This window comes from Bombus pascuorum, chromosome 6, assembly GCF_905332965.1.
Source record: "Bombus pascuorum chromosome 6, iyBomPasc1.1, whole genome shotgun sequence".
In the NCBI taxonomy this organism is placed as follows: domain Eukaryota; kingdom Metazoa; phylum Arthropoda; class Insecta; order Hymenoptera; family Apidae; genus Bombus; species Bombus pascuorum.
In genome coordinates, this window is record NC_083493.1 from 8,210,207 (window position 1) to 8,236,762 (window position 26,556).

At 40.0% G+C, this 26,556-nt stretch overlaps 2 protein-coding genes across 2 annotated transcripts in view; one reads left to right on the top strand and one right to left on the bottom strand.

Annotated features, from left to right (window-relative positions):
- Positions 1 to 540: 540 nt before the first annotated feature.
- The window catches only part of LOC132908320 (uncharacterized protein PF3D7_1120600), a 34,978-nt gene continuing 8,962 nt past the window's right edge, over positions 541 to 26,556 (top strand). The window contains exon 1 of the mRNA XM_060962239.1: positions 541 to 550. The gene's annotated coding sequence lies outside the window, so the exon portion shown is untranslated. The remainder of the gene's footprint in view (positions 551 to 26,556) is intronic.
- On the bottom strand, positions 19,943 to 20,608 carry LOC132908459 (probable salivary secreted peptide). The gene has a single exon (XM_060962501.1). It carries the CDS (start codon positions 20,520 to 20,522, stop codon positions 20,118 to 20,120), a length of 405 nt encoding a protein of 134 aa, XP_060818484.1. The 5' UTR covers positions 20,523 to 20,608; the 3' UTR covers positions 19,943 to 20,117.

Consider the following 26,556-nt stretch of genomic DNA (forward strand, 5'->3'; position numbering starts at 1 on the left):
AGCCCTTATGAACATTTAAGTAACTCCCTAATGGAAGTTTAGATCTCGTCGCACCGTAGAAAGTTGATAACTCACCAGACACCCACCGTACACGGCTAAAATCTCGTTCGTAATTACGGACGTTGATGAGTACATACTCTGTCTTGAGCTAGCGAGTACAGTCAGACATGTTGACGTACCAGCTCCGTTGTTGGTAAATTTTCTAATTAAAGCAACCTTATCACGATCCTAAATGTCTATAAAGTTTATTAAAAAAATCCCTTATAATCTTTGGAAAATCGAGATCACGTCAATTTGTTTGCCAAATTTCCCTCACGACGAAAATTCAATTTGAAGTTACACGATTATCCCGTATCACTAATTCGCTGCATTCTTACACATCACAGCTTGCAGATATTACGTTATCAGACGTTTATTACTAATCGAATAAGACATATTCTCGCGACATTAGTCGCGCTCATTGTTTCAGAATGCAACCACCAAGAACGTGCCATTATACGACTCAAGACCATTTCATAGATCGGTAAAGCATGTGCTTGTAAAGCAGGCTGTAGTCTCGGCAGCATGCCGCGTATTAGGGCACGTGTGTACGATTATATATCCTCTCTACTGTGCACACGGTCCGCACACACTACTGTGAATTAAATTACGTCAGTCTATATCGTGTAACAATGCGCTCGCAAAATTACACGGGGAACCTGCACCTCTGCACGTCGTCAGTGGGACGTGTTACAGCTGTAATGAGGCAGAGTGATTTCACGATGAAACAGCGAGAGACAAGAGAATCCCGTGTATAAACCTAGAAGCCGCTGTGAATCACGTTACATTTATCTTCTTCTTCTTCATTCATGCTGAACTGTTAAGCTTCGCCTTCGGAGAACGATCTATTTGTCGGGAACGCCTTTCACCTTACAGAAAACTAAATTTAACTGCTTATACCGATCAACGTTAATCCCCAATTCATATTTTCCGACGTTTATTTATCGCGAATTAAATTAAAAATTGACCTCGCGTTACATATCGAGTGTTTGAAAACATGAAATCATCTTCATCAAGAGGACACGTAATTTATATAAATCGTTATTAAATTGTCTGAATAATAGATAAGCTACAACGCTTTTGTAACAAATATAATGTTCAATATGCAGGACGTATTTGGCGATATCATGGCACAAGAGCGTGTTCAATTGCAGAAACTGCTGAAGTACTTGCATCGCTTTCCGATACTATTGACAAGTGATGTATACGGTGCATATGAAAAATATCTATCCATGATACATTACACGAGAACATCATTTCGCTATGTAGCTGTTAATCGAATACACGGCGATCAATTTTATCAGAAATTTTTTATAATATACGAACATAAATCCCATTACAGCACCATTCTATCACTAATTTTTTTCCGATATAATTTAACAGCGCGATTCCATTTTCACTGGCTGTATAATTGATCGACGAAAACGAGACAGGGCAAAGAAAGGAATTGAAAAGAAAAGAAGGGTAAAAGAACAACGACAAATTTTCGCGCGGATTACGCAACGTATCGCGCTCATTTTCATACCATCCAACGACGTAATCAAACGGCGCAATAAATCACCATCCTCGGTATGTTTTGTATTAATAAAAATTCCATTAATCTTCGCGGTACCGAAAGTAAAATAAAGGAGACAGGGAAAAAGGAGAAACAATTTAACCGAGTCTCGGTTCCAGGCCCCTAATAATTTAGTCGTCCGGTTGAGGGGTTGCCTGAAAATCGTCGCGCGATTCTTCACGGCGCAGCGTTAATTTTATTCCTGAGAGCGCGGAGAGCGTGAATTAGTGTCCAGAAAGGGATGGTACCACGCCGGCTACCATTACGGCCGAGTAACATACGTAAGGGCTCCACGTACGGACCGACCTGGCGCGATACCGGCGAAGAAACATCTCCGCGTGCCGTGCTGGGACATAATTCATTGCCGGCAGGAAGCTTGTACCTTAATCTCATCGTATTCTGACCGAACCGCTGCAAAGGACGAAGATGCAGTGTGAAACGTACTGTAGCTTGTACGTGCAAACGCGGTGCTTATAAAGGCGACCAATGTATGCATGGTCCACGTACATAACTATCAGCGGAATGTATCATCTCCGTAGTCCAACGGCAGGACATGTTATTCTGACTACACACCAATCCCTGAGAATCCAATGGGAATTATTATGTAACCTCCATAATATAAATGCATCGAAGATTTGTCGAACGATAGACGTGTACGCGTGTACCTACCTACTATACAATATTATGTGTAATGCTGTGACGCGATGTATCGACAAAGATCGCATGGTAGATTGCATTGATGCGAGCGAAAATCATGTTCAACGAATCATTTTCATCGGCCTTTAATTGTATAGACACAACAGAGCCTCGTAATACAACTATCCGATGTTGGTTCTTTTGGAGTACCTACATATTGTTGGAACTTTAAGTATCAATCAATTTGTTGTGTAATTGATGTTATACATATACACGTGCGTATATGTATTTAAAACACGCGTATGTGACAACGTACCAGAAAAAGCGACAAAGATTAACGTGAAATTTTCGACAAAGCGAATATTCGATTGGACAACGTGAAGCGTGACAGCCATTCGAACTAGCGTGTTAGATTTGGAACAGAGTAGAATTTGGATACTAATTCCGTGGCACCTGGTAGAAATTCAAACCATGCCTAACTCACAATAATGTACTCGAATAACGCAACAACGTAAAACGACTTGGAGCGAGTAGAATAATTCGTGAGCAATGCTTCGGTAATTGTTCGTCTTGCAATATGTTTGAAGATTGCACAGAAAATGAGACTTTGCACTTCATTTTGTATGTACACGATTCAATCTGCGATAGAATTGATTGATGCACGTTCGGGTAAAAATCATAGCTAGTTACTCTCGAATACGCTTGCGCTAATACCGTCAATTTTAGTATTTTTCAATGCAATCACCTGGTAGGATTGCCTCGCATTACAATAAGGAAGTTGCATCGACCTGGGATGGAACGAAGAGCTTTACGAAGGGATTTGCAGAAAGAAACAAGGTAAAAAAAAAAAGTAAAGGAGACAGGTCTAGTGCATGTAAATAAGCGACAAGCAGCCTACAAGAAGAAAACTGGAATAACACGGGCTGTTATGGCAAAGTAAAGGCACCATGTTTTCAGCAGGCTTTACTCCGTGATCAGGTGCTACTATGCCATTCTCGAATCGAGATAATGTGATTCGATATAGGGCTGGTTGCTAGGTAACATGCAATCAATAGGGAAAATGGAAGATCGAAGCCTATAAAAAGAACTTTCGATACAAATTCGCCCGATGTGTAATTTACTCGTTAACCAAATTTAGGATCTGCATCAGAAAGACACGAGCGTTTTTATCGATCAATCACGATGAATCTGTGTACATGCTGCAGGAAAAACACTTGATTTAAAAATTTAAATGTTAGCATACGTATAGAACACTTGTTTAATGAACCGATGGACTAACGATAATTAATACAAAACATTACACGCGAGGTTCTTGTAAACAGAGAATCAAAGAGACACTTTACCACATCGACAGCTTTAACGTAACGCACAGTCTATATACAGACACAAAAATATTCACGTAATTTCCCTTCATTCGAGTGTGTGGACCGATCAGTTCAGTACGAGAATCATTTAATAGAAAGCTATTTGAGAATTACTAGCGTTGAATCACCGTTAATGGTACACAACGCTGGCACACGACAAACACACAGTGAGAGAAGAAAATCGGTCAGAGAGACCGAAAGGCAGAGAGAGGGAGAAAGAGAGAAAGAGAGAAAAATTGAAATAGAAAGAAAGAAAAAAAGAAAGGGGAGAGTAAATTAAAAATCGAACAATGGACTAATGCTTGGCAGCCGCGATGACCACCACCGCGTGGTCGTTCTGATTTCGCAGATTCGGTCGGTAGTTATACTTTAACGTGGTGGTACTTAAATAAATTATCAATCGTGTTGAAAGCCACCGGCCCAGCCCCGGGAGAAGCCAGAGAACCAGCAGCGGGAGAAGGAGGCACGAAACGGGGAAGCCAGAAGCGAGGGGACCAACAGAAGTTGAAAGTGAGACGAAGCGTCGAGGGCGATTAAGCAAATATCCAATTTTCCTTTTTTCAACGGCCGACGTATGAACGTGCCTCGTTTTATACCGGGCAAGCTCGGCTTTTATTTGCGGTACGCCGGGCATTCGACGTTTGTTAAATCGCTATAAGCGGTTCGAGTGGTACCGAGAAGAATATAAATGGCTGCCGAATTGACTCGCGTGTCGGTGGAGCTACGGCGCGAGTGGGAAAGTAAATCATAAGGATCCAGGGGTGGGCGTTTTTTTCCTTTCCAACATAATTACAGACCTAAATGATATATTAGTCTGGTAATCGAATAGTGGTGCGCAATACCTCGATAACCGGCGTTGGAAGCATACGACAAACACCACTGCATTGTAAATGCTTCCCGTGATGCATCTCGATCGCATGCATGAAAATGCAGTTGTTATTTTTAAATCGAACGTAGTGAAAATTTTTAATTTGAAATAATTTGAGGCAAAGATTCTAATATGCAAACACAATAAGGATACGAATTTGAAATAACGCAAAGGTCGGTTTAGATCGCTCCACGAAGAACGGGAACTCAATTTTCTCCCATTTTACGACGAATAAAACTCTGCTCAATGCGTTTCGATAAAGATATATATGCACACCATGTACATACAGACACCAGTGTATACCATATGCATGAGAGACAGTTTGCGAGTACTGGCTCCTTTATAGTTTGCTACTATACTCGATACATTGTGAAGATAGTGCAACATTCACTTGTCGAGAGTCAATTTTCTCGAACGAAACCATTACAAAGGGAGATCAGGTTTTTAGCGAAGCATCTCTTATCTTATGTTCTTCAATTATCTTCGAGATCGCGATAGTAACGGGGGCAAAAGTTGTTACGAGAAATTTTTATGAAAAATCCTCACTAGCTGAATTATCAAGGCGTGTGCTGTACCTACTCTTCCACTTTTAACGTAATCCTCTTAACTTTCTTCTCTTTTTTCCTTTTTCAGACATATCTTACCAACTCGGTACCAACTACGGTAGGATTTGAATTTGTCGAGGGAAAATGAATACACGGTGCCACGATCCATTCTGGAATCTACGGTTACGTTTAGTATCGGTATCGAGATTGTGCACGAGCATTCTTACCAATGGCGGAACATACATGGAAATGGGACTTGGAAAGTACATACTGTATTAAAGCTGGTCCAAATAAGCTCTGGAAAACTTTAAAATAGGTGTAGATTGTCTGAAATAGAATCGTACGATACTTGGATACCGATCTACACGAAATACATGTCATTCGATACACTTCAATTAAATCTACGCCATGTAGCCTGTTTTCGACCTTATTTGTTTTATCCTCGACCCACCAACGACGTACAACCCCTATCTTTTTTTCCTTCCATTAATGAACAGGAAATTGAACTCCGAAAAAAAGTGACGTTAATGTCTTTCATTGTAGACGTGTACGCAGATACGCACATCCGACCAGCAAGACCCATCGATTTAGACGATAAAACGCGGACGACAACGCTCGACATTCAATCCCGCTTCGACAACGAATTGGTTTTTGCCCGTTAACCGAGCTCGCCCACCACTCTGCTCACTCCCATCCCTTTCTACCGCATTAGTCAACCACCCGACGAAACTCGAGGACAGATCGATCTTCGCTTCTCGACTCTCTGCTCCACTCAACTTCGATACTTGTAAAATTCTCTATCCTGGCTGGTGGTTCTTTAACGCTCGCATGGATGCTGCACACGTATGCGCATCGATGCACACGTGTACGCCTCGTGCACGTAACGGTTCGGCTTGCAGTGCACTTGACCCTCGCGCGAAACGCGGTCCAGTAAATCGATTTCGACGCTTCGACTCGACTCACCCGGTACATTTATAATGCCCGACCTCCGAGAGCCGCTCACGGCAACGCACGTACATCCTGAAGCCGGTAGGGGCGTGAACACGCCGGACCTTTTTCGTTCGGCTTTCAATTCCGCCCTTTTTTCCCTCGGCGTGCTACGGCGCGCCAAGAGGGAAAAGGAAACCGATCGAACGGAACCATCCACATGTACACCGCCCTCGTCACGCGTGTATCGGTGGTTTCACGGGAAGAAATATCGCGGTGATACGTCACGACTCCAATCGAGAAGCGCGCCGCGCTCGTGTACCCGGCGAAACGGTTTCGAGTTTCGAGAAGTAAAAAGCGAGAGGAAGGTCAAGAAATCGGTCTCTGAAACTCTTGCTCTATCTGTGGTTACGTTTAAAGGATTTGCCTTATGGCGGTATATGTAGTTTAAAGATATTCCTTGCTTTATTTCCTCTTCTCTTAATCCAACACCATTGCACTTTTTGGGGGAGATACGAAACGAATTTCTACAAATGGAATATGAAAAAAAGGATAACAAAATTGCCATAGAGAAAGATATCATTGGGTAGAAATCTAGAGAAACCTAAATAGGAGTGTATAAAAGTAACGAAATGTAGAGGAAAAATAAAGTGTACGGATAAAGATGCAAAAATATTAAGTTGAAAAATATGATTTCCCAACAAGAAATGGTAGAATGGTCGCATAAATGGCGATAAAGATCTCACGTTCTCTATATCGAAACGGCCCCACTACACAGGAAAGCTCGCTTTTCCCACACACGAGAAGGCGTTACCATTCGTGGAATGCTTCAACGTGGAAATGCGGTCGTCTCCTATCCGGAACAAGGACATTCACGGTAATATCTCGGATGAGATTAAACGGAGCTTGCATTCTTCGTATAGGGCGTAGGGTAATGTTCTCGATAAATACGATGTTTTCGGCGACTACACCAGAGATACGAGAAACACAATTGTGCGTATGGGGAAACCAGAAAAACTACTTTTACATTCAAAATCTATGAAAAACATCTAACATTGTGCTACATTGTTACATTTTGTGTATTAAATTAAATGTTTTTTTTAAACGATAACACACCTTTTCTAGAAGTGTTAAGTGCTTTGAATTTCTGCATTAATTATTTCGCAGCACGAATTTTGCTAATTTCACTTAAAACCTATCTTTGTTTTACACCGCAAATAATGTTAATCTAAAGTACTTGTATACGTATCTGAAAATACTTATTTCTTTGTGTAATCGTCAAACAGAGAGTAGTACGAAGTACACGCGACCGTTGCCGAATAAATGTCTAACGGAACGAACTACATAGCTAGTTTCGCGGTATCTCGGACTTATCCGTATAGAATGCATAAATCAAGGCGATACAACGCGCGCCTCTAGAAGGTAATTACATCGAAAAGATACAGTGTACAAGATAAGAAGAAGATTCTGTTGTAACTTACATTGGATTGGTGGAGTTCCAGTAGATGTCCGGCAGGCGGGAACAGGTGGCCTCCCGAGGGAAGGCCTCCATCACAGCTAACAGAAGAAGAAATAGGATGAACCAGGGCATGATGTCCAGCTGAATCTTGAGGCCGTTTGTATACCACTTCCAGGAAAAAGCTTTGTGTCGTATCGGTCACCTACGTCATCGGAGTGCATAATTAATAATATAGTCGAGTTTGGTTGGATAATCAGCTTATACACGAAACACGAACGATAACTCAAAGCGTTGCTAGGTACAAGTATTTAGCGTCCCTCGGTATTACCGAGACCGAGAGAACTACTGTGCTTAAATAAAGCCGTAAACTGCACTGTATAATTAGAATCCAAGAATTCAAGCTAATTAACGATTCAAGGGAGACTCCTATACCTTAGATATCCGCGAGAGCGTAGAAGATTCTACTGTAGACAATAAAAGGAAACTAAAAGCCCGCCGACTCGTACAATCGTAACGAAGAAACCTGGATTTAATTTGTACCACGGTACGGTCTTGTATTCTCGTAAAATCGTAACAACGTATTTTGCAGCCTATGCGTGAACAAAAACTTCGGTTTCACTTCTCGATCGTTTTTATCGTGTGACGATTCTATTAGGGCCGTATAAATATCGTAAAATGTTTATTAATATTACGATACATCCGCTAAATAAACTCATTTCGATTCTTCGATACCACGTTAGAGGTTACACATTTATGTGCAAAGAATATAAAAACAAGGTGCAATGAGGGAAATGGGTGGATCGCGAGACAAATTAAAAGTTTGACCAACTGAATGGTAGAACGATGGAGAAGCGAGATCAACTACCTAAGAGCAGCCGAAAGATACAAAAGGAACAACAAATCAAAAGCGCTGATGATGATAATGCATTTTTCAATGCTGCTCGATACTGCAAGCAAAGTATCATATAGTGTCGGATAAAAATAAAACAAGAAAACTGTACAATAAGAAACGATAAAAAGCAAGCAGACAGAGGCTGCCAAGTGTCCGGACGCAGCTATTGCAGTCACGTCTAGTTCAACCACGAAAGCTTGCGGGTAAAGCAACCAACTGCCTCCTGTTTCTTTTTCACGTTAACTTCGCTCAATTTATCCCCCATCTACCTGTCCTTCAACTTCCAATTCAGTATAAATGTATACATTTGAATACCGCAAAAATATGCATTTTGAATGTAATACTTTTTAATTTAATATTCGAAGAATCCACATAAAGTATTTATTTGTAATTTTGTTACATGTCAAACGACAAATAGCAATACATTCGCATAAATTTCCGAATTTAATTTGCACGCTCGTGTCTACTGTCAGGCATGATCTCCTCAGCGAGATACCAGTTCAACGTTCGTTCTTCATTGCAAAAGACCCCCCATCGAGTGAATCTTGTTTGGAACAGAGTCACCTGCTTTCAGAGCCGTAGCTCCGGATGATCTCGAAGGAAAGGCGGAACTTTATTGCGTTCTTGCACGAAAGACACGTTTACGACGTGAGTCGGAAGAGAACGAGAGTGAAACGTGTGGCATGGTCCGATCAAGGAGAAAGAGAGAAGCAGAAGAAGCTGGAATAAAGCATGAAACACTGTACATCCAGTAGGGAAGAAGACCATTAAAGATCTACCGAGCTGTCGGATAGCTTGCTGTTCTGTTCGCGGGGTAGGCTCAGCCTTAGCTACAGGATTTTTCTTTCGTTCTCCGTTTCCGTCTTTTATTCTTTGTTTCATCATTCCTTGCGTTCACCTTGCTTTCACTGCGACTCTTTTCTCCGCTGATTTACCATGTCAACATCTGATTTTCTCGAGAAGTTTTAATATCACGATACGCGATACACCGTTTAGATTTCCCCTGTTATTCAAGGAAGTAACGTGAATTGATGGAATCTCAATCAATACATTTAGAAAACAACGCATTCCACAAAGCAACCGTAATTTCTTGCTTAATTATTTTCTGATTGCTTTTAGCTGTGAATCCTTTATGTTGAACGTTTCTCTTGCTAAAAAACTCTATCTAGAGGTAATCGTTCTAGCTATTAATTAAGTTTCATTGCGAGACGTCAGTCATAAACTTCATCTCTAGAATTTATGTACTAATAATGATAAGAGAGGGAAGTACGTTGGAGACTTCTCATTACAACATAAAGACATCTTTCATAATTAATTATGTGTACACAACGGTAAACAACACAAATCAAATTCTCAATTATGTCTAATTATCTACGTACGGATACAGCTTGATAATTAAGCAGCCCAGTTAACAAAAACAATCCCCAGCAACGTTCTAAAAAATAACGTATAACAAACATCGATCTATGTTACTCCGAAACTCTCGCGGTAAAATAAATCGTGGCAAAAATAGATTCGCTAACGTGGAACACAGTCATGTACACGACACTTCAACGAAAAAAAAAAAAAAAAGAAAAAAGAAAATAAAACCAAACCATGTAGCAAAATTTAGATCCTCATTAGTGTCCCTTCCGTAACCAGCGCCTCGAAATGTTAATTAAAACCGACAAAAACAATATTGTCACAGAGCCGGTTAACTTGCAAAATGTATGCATATAGATTCATGCGTGTGCGTGTATACGTACGTGTATACCAGCATATCCGTAATGGATGAGCGCGGTTGTTTTGTTTTGAATGAATACCGGAGGCATCGCGCGTGCACGCGCACGCATATCTATATGCAGGTGCACGCAGACACATGCACAAAGGAACAGTGTAAGTGAATCGACCGATACACATCCACGCATCGCATTCATATACATGAACTGTGAATAGGTAATGGTAAAACGTGACAGGGTACTTACTTTTTACAAGTGACCGAGTGGGCTGCGTCTGCACTTTCGTCACGTAAACACCACCGTTTATTGTTCTTCGCGTAGACAAGCGTTTAACCGTGCGCGTGGCACAATTACAGACCGATTGCCTCCACGGAGCAACGCGTAATCCCGGCTAAATCGGACAAAGGATCTACGAAGAGGCTGCGGTGTGTGCACCACGAAAATCGAGCTCGAGGAATCGTTACTCCCGGTGATAATTGAAACCGGAATTAACCGTAACGATGTCGATTCGCGCGTAATCGAATTTCCGGCGTTAGGGTATAGAACGAGGGAATTTCCGGTTACTAGCGATCAGTAATGCAACCTTGAGAAATTCACGAAAACATACGATCAGCAAGGTGCAGATACGGGAGTAGCACGATATGTCGGATAGTTAAAAGCGATCGGACGAATTAATTAAGATGTTAATTAATCAATTAATTAATGCTGTAACGATGCACGAGTAATTGGCCACGCGCTGTCTGTTGTCTCGATCGACACGTCGAATTTGGAATTCACGAGGTCGCGGCAATCCTTCCACTCGTACAGAGTAAACACGAGATGTCGATGACTTCCTTGTAATCCAACTGGGAAAGGAGCTTTCTTTACACACACGGGTACCTTTTTTCACGTGATGATACGATTCGTCCACGAGCACCAATCTTCGTAGCACACACGCGTACCGAAATGTCACGAACAACCACGCCGAATTAGTAACCGGTACACGCAGAACGTTACAGTTGAATTTCAGTTGTTAAATGCAGGTTTCCTACGCCACTGTACAGGATTCAACGTTTAGATTATAACTTTATGGCAAAACACGGCGTCTTGAATACCTTAAGACGATAGTTCTCTCTATGGTCTTTCGTAAAAACCGTGAAGGGAAGGTTAGTTCAATCACAAACCGGTCGTTAGTCGCCTCTCTCGGATTGTTTTCCTCAAGGGTCGGTCACGTACAAGTCGTGATACGCTCGATCGAATACAAGCTTCGAAACGTACCTCCTCTCGTATGCCAGAAATTTTATATTATTTCTTTTTCCGATATCGGAACAAATATTCCAACTCTGATATCTTCTTCGTAGTCGACCGAAAAACTATCGAAAGAATCCAACCGTCCTCGAACGTCGCAACCAATACGATACTCCGTTTGCGCGCGAAACAAGATCTCAATTTTTCGAATGCGTCATATATCCACAAGATTATAGTTACAACGTACTCTATATTTCAGATCAAGGGCACTCCGTTGCTTCGATTTTTTATCCCCTCTTATACATCTGCATATTTTGTCTTTATGACTTTCTCTGGGACAGATACTCGGCCGTTGTCGTCCTATGAGATACTTTTTTTTCGATTCGAGCTCGTAGATCGAACAAACTTCGATTCACCGTTAGCCACCTTCAGTTAGAAACTTCGATAGTTCGTCGATGCACTCAGAGTAAACGTAACGGTGTTAAATCGGCGCACGCAACGACACTATAACACAAACCGACCGCGGGTAAAAGTAGTCGCGACGAATTATTTAGCCGCTACAACGGACACTGATAGAAGCACAAACTCGATTATTGGTAAATCTCGCGTAATGCTTTCGTACCGGTAGTGATTTCCACCATAAATAAGATACACGCGATCTAATACTTCTGGTGTATAAACCACAGCTTGCTCCTTCCCTGCAGTTTGTCCTTGTGAGCGATTCGATATTCTCGTCCTGTTAACCTCTCTGATGTAAACGAATAAAATGTCACACGGCACAGATATCCCGTAAGGGTGCTTTACACGAGTCACGTTTAATCACTGTCAACAGTTTTGTTTCCTTTCCACTACTCTTTTCGCTGTCACTCTCCCTCTCCGTTATACGAATTGAAAACACGCGAGACAGACACCGGTAAGCACTGCGGCCGACACGATCGTGACCGAAGCGAACCGAACGAGATACGAGCGCTCGGTTCGAGTGGACCGAACGAACCAGTGTGTTACACCGGCAACTGATTTGCTACCGCAAAACAGTCGGTGAATACTGCTTAAATGGATGTTCTGTCACGATGCAATCCCTTCGTCTGCTTTGATCTTAGGTACAAGCGTGTATCTGTACTCTTTATTTTCACGAAGATCGCGTGGATTCTTTCAATCGCAGTCCGGTTCCGTGGCTGCTCGCTCGTCCGTTGGCGGGCTTCGAATGACGAGCTGCGATCGCTCCCCACGCAACGCTCCGGCTCTCTCACTCGTTCTCACTCGTACCTTGCGCATACTCTCTCTGTCACGTTCGTAAACGTTCCGTCTCGTTCTATCACTTGCTATCTTTCTCTCTTCTGCACGTGAGGCTTTCGCTGGCTGGCGCACACTCTCTTCCTCTTTCTCTTTCTCTCCTGACGATGCAGCCAAAGGAGAGCAACGAGGAAAGGACACGTTCGAGCGTATGCCTAGTAGCGTGTGTACGACAAAGACGAAGAATAACGTGCGCAAGCGCCAAGAACGTACATACTTACTGGTGCTATCTGCTAGGCGGTAAAAGCACCCCGAGCGCAACTTCCGTTCAGAGGAGGAAGAAGCGGGAGTCCCCGCAGCACCCTGCTGTAAGATACAGGGGGTGCGCGACTACCTAGCGCGCCGAATACGTGCACACAAGATCCGCCGCTATACGAACCTATCTCCTCGGTTGCGCGCGAGAGAAACATTTTTAACACCGATGAGGCGGCTCAGCCGGCCATCTCATTAAGGGTGTGCCACGGTGCAAGGGGTATGTTGCACTCGCACGATACGTTTCGCCAAGCACGCAATTAAAAGTCGCACTTTCGTCGTCATTTAAAGTTGTTGTACGAAGTACGAAAAACTCATGAGACGCGAAGCTTTAAGTAAACCGTTTAAAATACCTCCTCGCCTTTGACAGAACTTACAGCGTATCTCGAAAGTTTTACTCGTATTTTGAAGAATTTTAAACAGTTTCTGGGAATAGCTGTAGCATTTCATGATTCATTTTTAAAATACATTTTCTACCAATTTATTCCCTTTCTTTTTTTTTTTTTTTTGTTCATTTAGTTTGTTTATGTTTAACCTCTGTAGCAATTTATTATTGCATGCACGCATTGCCTGTTCCTTAATTGAATAAATGAAAACATGCAAATTCTCCATATTGGTTAAACGTTGATTTTCGATATTTTCGTTTAACTTCGTGTAAACAAAATCTCTTCTCTAATATTAATCAAATATAGTAGTTTTGTGATATATTGGATTGAACAAACCATTTTTCATTTTTTATCTTCATTCTACTTTTCAGTGAATATATGGACAAAACATTCTTTTTTTTTTTGTATTGTATAAAAATCATTACGTAAAAGTTATAAAAAATAATATCTACTGTGACTTATGGAAACAATGTTTTAATCACTTCTAGAAATATTTATAATAATAAAACCTGAATTATTATGTATGTGAATGGATATTTATTCGTACAATGTGAAACTTACAGGTGGAACGTCACTGATTTAATTATGATTTCTTTGTCAACTCTTCCTTTGTGTCAACTATTGTTAGTATTTACAACAATTCATAGTTTCTATTTTCGATCAAATTTTATTGTTGATTATTTAAAATTAATTACGATATCCATTGATGTCCAAATTAATTCATTATTCGTAAGTGAAGATTGAAAATAATAAAGGTTTTTATCTATATCATGATAAAGTTCGTAGAAAGAAATGTAAAACGTGATAGATAAGTAGAAATTTTAATAACGCGTGATTTAAACTTTGAAACCAACGTGAGAGTCTAAGATGTACTAAAACTTGCAACGGCTAACTTGTTCGGTGTTAGCTATTAAAGTCCTCTTATCTAAAAACTCCTTTAAAAGTGTACTACCAAAAAAGACGGCACCACAGTCCACAAGAAGCTAGCTTGCCTTGGTGACTTGGGAAAGATCGTATCTCTCTACTGTTTATCGACTTCACTCGGTAGTTACGCGTGCTTTCAATGCAATTTTTCAGTAACAAGCAACCTGTCAATATAGGGTAGAAAATTGGCCTGTTTTATTTTTTGAAAGGTAAATTGCGACATTTTTATTGCTAGGTATAGAATCTTTCGAAGCAATCGATACTCCGTTGCTATTAGAGTTGCTTAATACACATAGAACTTTGCTTACGGAATTTATTCGATATAATACATTTACAATTCATTTAAAATGTTCATGTCTTAATGAAAACTTTCCAATTAATATGTCATATTAATATTTTATACACTGAAATTTGAGTACTAATAAAATTTTCAATTAATTTCTCGTAGCACAATATGTTTGAATGCAATGATTAGCATAGTGAAATTTTCAAGCAAATACATATAAAGTTTTAAATATTAATGAAGCTGCCTTCTTCTCCTATTATACAGTAATGTAGCACTAAAAATATTTTAAAAGAATAATTTCCGATAATGGCTCCCATAATTATCAATTTCTTGAGAAAATAAATCATTGAAACGTAATCGTGTTTCGCCAATGTTTCCCTCATTCAAAGATTCAACTACCGGAAGTCATTCGAGTGAAGTTTGGGATCAGACCGTGTAGAAATGTTCCATTAACTCGTTTCTATTTATGAATGGGGTATATTTTATGCATGAATAGTTAACCCAAATTCATTGGTATTCATATTTCAACACTTTCTTTCTGCAACATCGTGATCATTATAATTTTCTGAAATTATTCAAACGCCATATTGCGTTAGAATAAATTACATTTATGTAACGCACTGTTTTTTTATCTCACATGTAAATAAAAATCGCTGCGGATTTTGGGAAAACAGTAAGTAGTTAAATGAAGTTAAACCAAACTGTACAAAAAGATTGCAGTTTTAGTATATATGCATATGAGTAAGTTGTCTGGTAAATTACGATCGATATGTGGTAGAAACGACGTGTCGACGATACTCATTTTTCTCCGCCGCTCTAAATAATGAAAGTCAACCCAGTCTTGGCAAATACCAGCCAGACGAGGAATTGTTGCGTGTTGCCTTGTTCCTGTCGTGTTCATTTTTGTTCGTTTCGGCCTGTCTTCGAAAGACAACCGTCCTCGTCCGTGTATTGAACTTTCTTCCTGCGATTAAATATTTAACGCCTCGATCGATACAGTTCCGTACATCCACGGTCTGCGACACGAGCTATCTGGCTGTTCTATACGAAACTCTTCTACTGACCAGTCGGAGAAATTACTAACCGACCCTTTGCTTTCCTCGTACGCAAACACATTCGTGTACGTCACTCTCAATCTACTTCATCCTCCCTTTTCAAGCGACTAAAAACATTTTCTTGTATGAGACAGTCGAAGTGGCGGCACCCTTGCAAAAATATCCGAGACACCCTTGAAAGAGGTCCTCTCAAAAATTCACTTATCATAACCCAAACATAAATATGTAGATCGTTCATAAAGTGATTTATAGTATTCTTTATAAAGTTTCATGAACGAAATTACCTACGTTACCTGCACCTTAAGGCAAGGGAATAAGTAAAGGAAAAATTTTAATACTTACAAAATCTACCGTTATTATTTATTATCGCAAAATGATGTAAGTGTTTCGTAACCAATTGTACATAGTAGCCTCCATTTAGCAACTTCGTCATTTTTCGATATTAATCCGTTCCTAAAAATTATTTGTATTCATCTTTAGATAATAACATAATAAGTGTAACGTATTATTAGTAAGATCCATAATCGTATAAATTACATTGTAGAATATTTTAAAATTTATCATATAAATATATAAACGATGTTTCCCCCTTTCTAGACAGTTCTCCCTCAGATCGATATACGAAAGGCGCGTAAATGTCAATATTTATTGACGTGAACCCCTGTATCCCTTGACAATGATTGCCTTTGCTGTAGTTCACCTACCTGTCCTAACACCCACCACTTTACGTCCTTTTACCTTTTCTAACTCTCGCACGATATGTCATGCCATTTTCTTGGGGCGTGTTATAATTTATCTTCGGCAGTAACGTCGCGCTGGAAATGTAAGAAAGGGATGTTTATAACCGTGATTTATTACGTAAAACGTTTTAAAAAGCTTAAAAATACGAACTTTACAGAAATATGAATGAGGCACGATGTAATTGAAATAAAAAGTATCAGGCAATGTATTAAAAAGTGACATTTTTTTACGAAAGTGTGCTTAATTTTTTCGTTTCGAACGTGTATTACGTTTGTTTCATATGGACAAGTATTTAGAAGTACTTTTGTTCTGCGGTACATAAAGCTTTTAAACTGGTTATCCCAGTTCTTTCTGAATTTTAATTCTAAAATATTCCACTACTTACTTTTTCTACCCGTTCATATTTTTATTGCAGTTATTTTCTCTCTTTGTTGAATGAATTAACTGACGCTAGTACATTGACCGCGCACCTAAAATAGAAGTTAAAAGGTAATTAGCTTAACACGATTAAGGCGATTTAAATAAATCCCCAATAGTGGTAACAAGTTGAATTCAAACGTAGTTAAGCTTTTATAATCAGGAAGTTTAGAAATATGTGATTATGATATATATACTTTGTCCTTACTGTCATAGATTGTAGAATGACGATATAGAATCATTTGAAATGACGTATATTTAAATTATTTTCAAGAAGACTCTACCACACTTTATAATCGCTTATCTATCGTAATTTAAGTTGGATATGCGTTCACAGTTATCACTACATTTGATATGTTCTTAAGACATCCCTTTTAATCACTATAGATCTTATCGTAATGTGATTTTCCTTACAAAGAAACCGATCAAAGGGTATCAGTCAGATTTGTTACTTATGTACATAAACGTAAATTAGTTGGTCGGAATATCTAGAGTTCATACCAGTTAACGAGCTGACCGCATGGGACAATACAGTTGACTTACGTCGTGACCGTACTGTGATCTTGCATTTACGGCTAATCAGCAACTGAAATTGGTTTCAAAGGACTTACAGCTGGTATCGAATACATACTCCAAAATGTTCCTTTAGTTGATACACCAACGATACAGATAGTTACATGTAGGTACGTCTTAGTAGTATCGAAATGATATTCCAAGTTTTTCGGTTCAAATCCTCTTAATCATCTTTCCTGTAAATCATAATTAAGAAATTATATAAACCAATACAAATATTAATTTAATACCGTAATGAAGTATTACATTAAGGTGTAATTTCATCTACGTGATGTAGAAAGTTGTCCGTTTTCATTAATCATTTCCACATGTTGGTTAGTGCCGGAACAAATTTATAGAACACCGTGTATCTATTTAATCACTTTTATCGTGCGATACTTTTGAAATCGATGTATACAACTCGTCAGAAGCATGTACTCAGCTCTCGCACGGATGAATCTTTAACTTCATCAGCTTTTACAGTAGGTTTGCTTGAGTCGCGTCTCGAGCATCAAACGGAAAATGCAAGTCAGTTGGCCAATCCATTAAAACCATTTCATTGGAGACTTGCTGCGTAATGTCTATAACTCGACTGACTTGCATTACGTCGGTGATATTTCAGGTAGCATATGCCGAACGCTCATAACTTGCTTCTCTTTCACGTTATTTTAGTATCTACATATGGAAAATAAAAAAGGTAATATATCTTAAAGCGAATCATCTCCACCTTTTTGTCTTAGCTCGTCCGAATGTAGGGGAAATTTATATTACTATTTTAAGTTAACTCTTTTGCGCTTCGGATCTAAATTTCGAGAAACAGAAGAAACGCGTCCTGTTATTTAGCTTAGAGTCTGAAATGTTGAAACTGTAACTACGGCTTTCCGTTTAAAATTGCTCGATAATGGCCGTTGCGGTTTCGGATCGATGGTCGGTTCTTTTGTAGGTGCACCAGGGTGTACGGTCGTGCAAACACGCTTTCATTCGTTCGTTCGTTTTCGCCCAATCCTGTCATCGAATTGTCTGTCCGACGTCGCTTCGCATGCACGTTTGTTCGTCAGTTTCGCAACTTTACAAGCAATAACCAAAAGCGTGCGGGACAGGTTTATGACTAGGCGCGGTGGTCCTTACGCTTTCGCATTACGCTCGACTGACAGCTGCGGTCGGATGTTCGTGATGCGTGCACGCTTTACGAGCCATAGGTCTTCTTATCAGAGCTGATTGCATAGGAGGAAAACTACTTTATATTCAAAGAACCGACCTTCGGTTTTATCAGAATTTCCATCATCAAATTATGGTTTAAATCCATCAAGATAGCAAAGAAAATATAATGACCTGTATCCAATATGAGATATGCGATATCGTACTTGTGTGGAACAACGAGTTTCCCGGCCTATCAATTAAGCGAAGATCGATATTCGTATAAAAAAAACATCCGGAGAATCTAGAATAGAACTCTATAGTTCATGGTGCACATACGTACATACATATATATATATACGTATATATATATATGAACACACAACCAGGTGTCAAAGAAAGGAACTCTAGATTTCTTTATATACAGAGCTATTTTTAGTCAATCATCATGAAAGTAATGGGCGACGTTTTTATCCTCCGGAACATATGCTGTGATTCTTTTCTATATCCCCGGTATGGCGTTTCCCTGTAGCACCAATGATTTCTGATTGCTATAAGTAAATATGTAGTAAATTGTTGACCACTCTGTCTATATTTTGAGAAAATATAGTGCGACAGTTTGCAAATTATCTACTTATTTCCTATGTGTTTAGTCACAGTAACGGAATAAATATTGCAAGATAGCTATATCTCGAGTTGTTTGTCAGAACATTCATACCGCGTATCCGAAATAGAATTATAAAGAGGACGTTCTACTGCTACATCGAAAATACGAACAATGACCCTGAGAAGAACTAACGAATTACTTACAGCGGGTTATGCAAACAACAGTCAGTCTATACTCGCGTCTCATGCTTGGCAACGGTGCACGTTCCACCCTATTACTCGGACAACTTTAAAATGGAATTCCATTTCGCTGATATTTAAAGTGATTCACGAGCTCGTTTCTATTTACGAAACAGATATCTACTGACTTCTCAGCGTCTGTCGTCATTAAAGAACAATCCGTAAGAAAGAAAACCGTATTTCCCCCTGGAGCGAGGGCACCTTTTGAGAAGGTTGCAACTGCAGACAAACTAGGCACTTTCTAACTCGTTGCGTGGGTGAAACAGAGATAGAATAAGTAGGTTAACGAAATGGTCGTTCGCAAGCTTGAGATACCGCCACCAATTTCAGTGGCCCTCAACTCGATTCGAAGTTTCTTCTAGCCGGTACGATCCCCATGGTAAAACGCGCCACGAAGCGACAACAATTTTCCAGTCGGTTGTTCCTCCTTCGTGCTACCACGCATGCATGCACAAAATGTACTTTGCACGTAAGCCTCGGAAACGGAAGATCACTGCCTCTTAGAAACGTCTGCGAGTTACGCCGGGATTGCGAATGCTACGCCGAAGAAGCGGAAAGGAACGAAAGGAAGAATTATCGGGAGCCACCGTCGGGAACGGGGTCTGCTTGATTAAGGCATACAAGAAAGACATTCCATCAGTGAATTCCTCGCAATCTGTTTTTCGACGAACGTCCAGTCGTTCCGCCTCAGCGTTAATTGCATTATTATCGACACCAGGACTAAATAACTTTTCTTTTTCTTACGTTCTCGATCTTTCTTGCATGCCCCGCATTCTTGACTTGCGTTTACTTAAAAACTAGTATTTATATATTTCTATAACGATTAATTTTTGATCGGTAAATTTTATTATATTAAATAATTGACATGTTTACTTCAAAATTAGGCAAATTCTTCAAGGTGTAAAAGGTTTTACAAGAAAGAAACAAGTAAACCTTGATTTGCACGTTGCATTCCATAAATATATCCAAACAGCTATGTTCGTGTCAGTCATACCAGCTCAGTATCGTGAGTATAACTCGATGATGAAGTTGATTCCATGACCCCTCTGGCTCTTTAGTCGAATGGTAACGTTCTGGTTTCCTGGACCACCGTTGGTGATGCTGGCGTAGGCACCGTTACCATTGGTTTTCTGATCAAGTGCCTGGACCATGGTGATCCTTTCCCACTTTGAGACGTTGAATGTTCTTTCCTCAACGACGATCCTTCCCCAGGAAGAACTCTTAATGACATTCTGCCTGAGTACAAGCCTGTCACCAGGCATTCTGTATCCAACGACCAAGTTGTGTGACTTGTTTGTGTTGTTGGCGGCATAATAACCGACTTGCGGAGCCGTATTTACTTGCGCAAAGATTACAGCTATGGCAACTATTGCCAAGTAAACGATTGCTTTTTCCGCTCCCATGTTCGACACGTTTGCGAAAGATTCGTACAAATTCTGTGGTTTCAATTATGTTACTTTGTACAGACTGAGTTTTAATATCTGCTGGCTGCTTAAATATCTACACCAATCGGCTTATCAGTTACCTGACTTATCGCGACATGTTTGTAAGAGTATACTTGTTCATTCTGGAAAACTTTGTTCTAGGAAAGCGCACTTGTAGACGATGATATTGTTTTCATGTCATGTATGATAACATCGATCAGTTATCGCTTGCGATAAATAAGCTACTTTTCCAGAATTAAATATCACTTGTTAAAAATAAATAAATCGTCTGGTTTAATTGTTTTCCATTATAAAACATAAACATCGAATCTTATTTGTTCCACGATTATAGAAAGATAAATTTTTCTAATTAATTTTATATTTCAACTATCAGTTCATCTGCGAATGTTGCCGTCATTTCTGACTCATCCTCGAAAACACAACAAAATCGTTCCGCGTATCATACGCAAACATTTTTATCTCTCCACCATTTATGAAGCGTAAAACACATTTCTATTACGATTGTTTCTTTCTTGGAAATTCGATGTAAAATAATAATTTATGAGAAAGATTCATATAACGATATATTTTCAAATACAAGCGATAATCATCATTATCAACGATAGACCACCATGTGTAAGATGTTTGACCTCAATCTCGTAATAGACGGCGATCTCTATAATTCATGAGCATCCAACTCTATCTAATGCTGTATCCTGCTGTGTGTACTCTGTTCGTATGCACGCATACGCCCTCGGATTCTATGCACCTTCGATAGGTTGCGTTCACAAACTCACGGCATGAGGCCTTTGAAAGCATCCATATAACGTATTATGGAATGATTTAACTCATGCTTGTCTAAGTTATAGCAAAAATAGTCTGAATAACTAATTACATCGGCGCAGCGTAATTTTGAATACGGAGAATATACTCTACCATTCAAGGTTCGTTTATGATATTATTATTTCCATGTATTTTGCTCCTATAATATAGGGAATCAGATCTGTCCACGAATAAATGTTAACATCGCCATTGATACCTTGTATGCTCAGCTGATATGATTTTTATCATTTTACCGCATGGTTTTTGGCGCTTTCGTTATACGCCACGGCAGATCGCGGAAATTCGCAGTTGGCGCCTTACATTAACAGCTCTCCCGACTGCTAGAGCTGGTGCCGCTTTGTCAAGGCCGTTGTAGGTTGTTTGCTCAGATGCTTGTTAACCGTGTGAGCATCCAATATGTTACCTCGTGTATGCACTTAGGTTCTGCATCGAGAGTAGATTCACTCGGATCATTAAGTCAATTGCTGGATACACGATGACAGAATATCGGTGGTAACAGCTACGACATGCATTCGCAGATGGAAATTATATCGCTAACAGGATGTTGCCTAAACTTTTGCTGCAGAAATAAAATTCGAGTGACAGAACGCTAGAATAATTTCTATTATTAACCTGTTACAACATGCGTTTCCTGGAACTGTTTAATAAAGTGACAGCGAGAAACAACCCAATAATAAACGAGTTTTGTCACTTTCATTTCCATGAGATTACATATGTTTATACTTACAATTGGATCTTTCTCGCATGTCTAACTAAGCTCAAAGTACATATATGTAAGCGTAGTAAGCGTACAGTATAGACGTGCATATTTCACAAGACAACCAACATAGAAACCTTGCTTTCATACGCTTACGAACATAAATACACAGGTAAGAGCTTGGTCTCTACTTTCATACTCAGAAACGATGACGCACGATACGAGTGCACTTGCATTCTTCATTCGGTGAACGAACATTCGGTCGATTCCGGAGCTACTTGAATCTAATACGCTGGGCGGAAGACGATATATCGACGACAATATGCTTTTACCATTAATTATCTGCTTGTGTTCGAAAATCCGAGACGAGGGTCGATTTCAACCGTCTTAACGAGCTCTCCGGTAATGCTGATCCAAGGGGTGAATCCGCTTTCCTAGTCACTCGAAACGTCTGCCTGTGAACGCAAACGGGTTGAGTCACGACAAATTTTCTATTGGTCATTTGCGAACGTTAGACGTTCGCATCTATCGCCGCGTTCAAATATCTACGGCATAACGGATCGCGTATTGTCGAATAATAATTAATACGTTACGATGAAATTTAATTGGATTATGATAAGAAGGATGAATTGGAACACGGTTCATCGGATCGATAATGCGAAACAGCGGGGATTTTCGTTGGAGCAACGTTAATTATAAATCGCTTTGCGAAGAGGAGAATGGAAGAATCGTGGGAGTATGAGGCTAAAGGGCAGGGATAAAGGGATAATAAGCGTTGAGGTTACCCGTTGGGACAATTAGGCGAACAGAAAAGTTCCATCGCAGTTTTGTAGCCTCCTGACCGCTCCTATAAGAGTCAGAATGGCAGCTACTAGTTTTCTCCATTACTCAAAGCCGTTCGCATCTTTCCAGGAATTAACATACTATATTGGACTCACACAGCGCATCAGACGGATGTGTCTGCACGAGTAACTAACGAAACGTTTATCCTTATCGATTATTCAAACAGTAACATCTGTTAATACGTCCATACGTAAAGTGTTTGATCAGCAAGATGATCGAAAGTAAATCTTTCTTAATTCTCAACGCAATTCTTTCCTTTAAAACATCGTGACATTAATCGATTGATCGACCGCGAGGATTTCGTGATATTTCGTCGACATAGTTCGCTGCAAACAGAATTTGACGTTTCTCGAAAGTCATTGTTACATCGGTAATTACACAAACGTAATCGATCGGCTGTATGTTTGTTTCGAATCGAAATGGTGTATCGTGAATCCGTTATTCGTTGATCATACATTATGAAGAGAAACTCAGCTGCATTGAGCCGTGATAGTTTTGGTTTATGGTGTTCCGATCATCCCTATAGAGTTGCATGCGGCAGCGGCCTGCATTTGTACACGTAATTTGCATTCGTCGCAATACGATAAGGTTAAATAGTTACTCCCGACAACCGCAATCCCAACGTTCTAAACATTCAATCGATTCGCTTGTATTATTACGATTGACCGTAACAATCTATCGTGTTCTTGTCCATCGTTATCGTCGTTGCAATCCTTCTCGCTGCATAATAAATATACTTCTAATTACGAGATCGATAAACAGACACGATGTAAATCTAAAAATCCGACAAGAGGTCAAATTGATCGAGTTCACGGCGCAACAAGGTTTCGTTAGCCTACAATTATCTCTTCATTTTCGATCAAGATAACCTATCCAGTATGGCATGACGATTACGATAAAAAAAAGGAATTATGGTGCACTGTGAGAAGCTCATCGAATCGAAATTCTCGATAGATTCGTAACGTGGATGGCCGCAAGTTCCCGGCTAATCCTCAGGAAGCTCAGGCTGCAACGACGTCGATGCGCTTTCAGGAAAACGACGTGTGCGGCCGTAAAGTCATCGAACGACGTCCCGACGGCCCTTTCCCTGTGCGGGTAATCCTCGTAGATTGGCGCGGTGCAATAATTCGTCTGATATCGGCCTCATGGGGGCACGACCGGGAGGGGTGTTCAACGACCGATATTTTTTCCTCGAGAAGCGCCGGCCTCGATTTGTTACATGCCTTACCTGTCGTGCATCCTATCCTGCGTTCATCGTGCCAGTCGCTCCGAACATTCTCTTTATATGCCGCCACTTTTATGCATCGTTAAAACAGGCAGTCGCACCGCGCCAGTAGTAAAACCGCAGTAAATCGATGTATCGTTGTGACGACGACGCTTAAACGCGGCAAGGGTTGAATGGGAAGCAGAAAAATGAGAAAAACGAGAAACAGACCGAACCTCTGCTATCCGAGTGCTAAACTGCCTTAAAATAAATGAATGATACAACACGAATATATCGAATCTTCTGAAAATTGTTCTAGGAATTGGAAAGATGTATCTTTGCAGACGCGTTTCACGTGTAGTGAAAGATCCGTTCGAACGTCGTCACGATGACAGAAATTAATACGGCAAACGGAACTTTTCGTTCGTTTGAAGAAAATTATGTAATAAAGGAAAAGATTCCTCCTACGAGGAAGCTAGACGCCAGCAACTTAATTAAGATCTCTCGTCGTTGATCCTCCTACGAAATTTTCGTCGTCCGTTCTTCCGGAAGACATGACAGAGACGAGCAAGAAGCGGAGAGACAAACACGGAATAGCCATGAACGCAGGAAGACCGGAAGGTGCTGCGAGGTAGCGTAAACAATTGCCAGCACAATTAGGAAACGTTTGTCCGTCTGTGTTTATCGAAGGATCCGTAACTAGCTAAGGTAACACCTATCCATTTGCTACTCGGCAACGAAGCTTCGGTTTGGTCATGCGGACAATCTACAGAGATGTCATTGCGTGTTGTGAAACGACGGATTCGTCAGAAAATCGATTATGACTCGAACGGATACTTTCGCTCTTGATGTTATCCATCTTCAAGCACGTTATACAACGTAGTCTGTTGTCTGCCGCCTTCGACGAAATTTCTTTTTACTGCGAAAGGCTTAGCCATGAGTCAATCGCTTATCCTTATCTAGAATCGTTCCATAATCTAAGAAACTTTTATCTACCTATGAGTGTTAACGAGAATTGGAATTAATCAAATAAAGATCTCGCGAGAAACGTGCAATTCAACGAATTAACGAACTTGAGATCTTCAATGTTAGCAGAAATTCGATTTGGATCACTTGCAGCTAAACGATCAGCATCGGTATAAAACGGATATTTTTCATTCTTTGTAATCGGTAAAGAACGGAATCGCTGGTTTCAGGCGGACTGCCCGGCAGATTATACGATTACGAGTTATGTCAGCGAAAATGGAGTTATTGGCGCACCAAGCACGGAGCATATGCCATGGAAGAACTTGCCCTGACGTACATTAATTTGATATTGGATAACCGTTTCCGTCGTCGGCGCGAACCGACGCGCAACGCGATTCCGAAGGCGCTACATAATGGATATTTCCTCTTTCGCGAAAAATGCATTACCGTATAGAAAATGGCAAATGTCGTTCATGCAAATTTTTTAACGTATATTGTTGACAACGAATTTTAACAGAGAATAAATCATAATTTTGTAACCGTTTGATAATTGCAAAGTAACGTAATATTTCTACCACCTTCGCGATTCTTTAAATAATTTATAATACAATAATAAGACATAATAAAGAAAAAGGGCAAAGAGACTCGATTTAGGAACAAAATTTCAAACGTTTCAATTATTTTTTCCTTAAAAAATGATCCTTCAAGTCGTATGAACTAACAGGTCTTTGGATATAATGAAATCGTATCAAGTTCTTTTAATATTTCATAAGAATTTCATATCTGTCGTTGCACTAGTTTATCTACTTGTTGCGAAATTCCTCTCCGCTCGTATCTATGACAGAAAATGAGAATAATCTTCAAAGAGATCTTAGGAAAACCTAGAAAGCTTATTTCCGTGGCGTTGTGTACAAGGCGAATACCTCGCGAAAAAACACTAATTTAGTTCAATCTGTCCGTTTCCGATAGATGTAGGTTTATGTACGTGGGTCGACATGCGGGTAATCGTTCTACGTTTCCAATCCCTGCGGATACAAATTTTTTAGAAAATCCTCGCTGGTCGCCGGACTCGTTCTGTAATCTACAGACGTTATAACGGACCACCATTATCTCTAAAGAAAAAAAATAGTTAATGGTTGCAAAAAATTCATGAACCAAACGAGACACGAAGGAAGAAAGGAATGATGGGGAAAGGGATACTTGCTTTTTACTTTCCTTCTTTCCCATTCGTCTTTTACACTGCTTTACACTAGTCGATCGAACTCTATGGAGTTCTTATTTTGCTCATGTCATTATCTTAAAACGTCGATCGTTTCTCGTAATCGAAAGATTATTATCATATTTTTCTGAGTAATCGTTTACAGATAATCAAGCACGTGTAAGACCCGCTTTACTTGATTACAAAATAATATCGAAGCTTATTTTTAAAAAACGTATTACTCTTATCGTTGCATGTAATG

Excerpts from the sequence above, each read along its gene's own strand:
- LOC132908459 (XM_060962501.1), bottom strand. The coding sequence starts at position 20,522 with ATGGGAGCGGAAAAAGCAATCGTTTACTTGGCAATAGTTGCCATAGCT.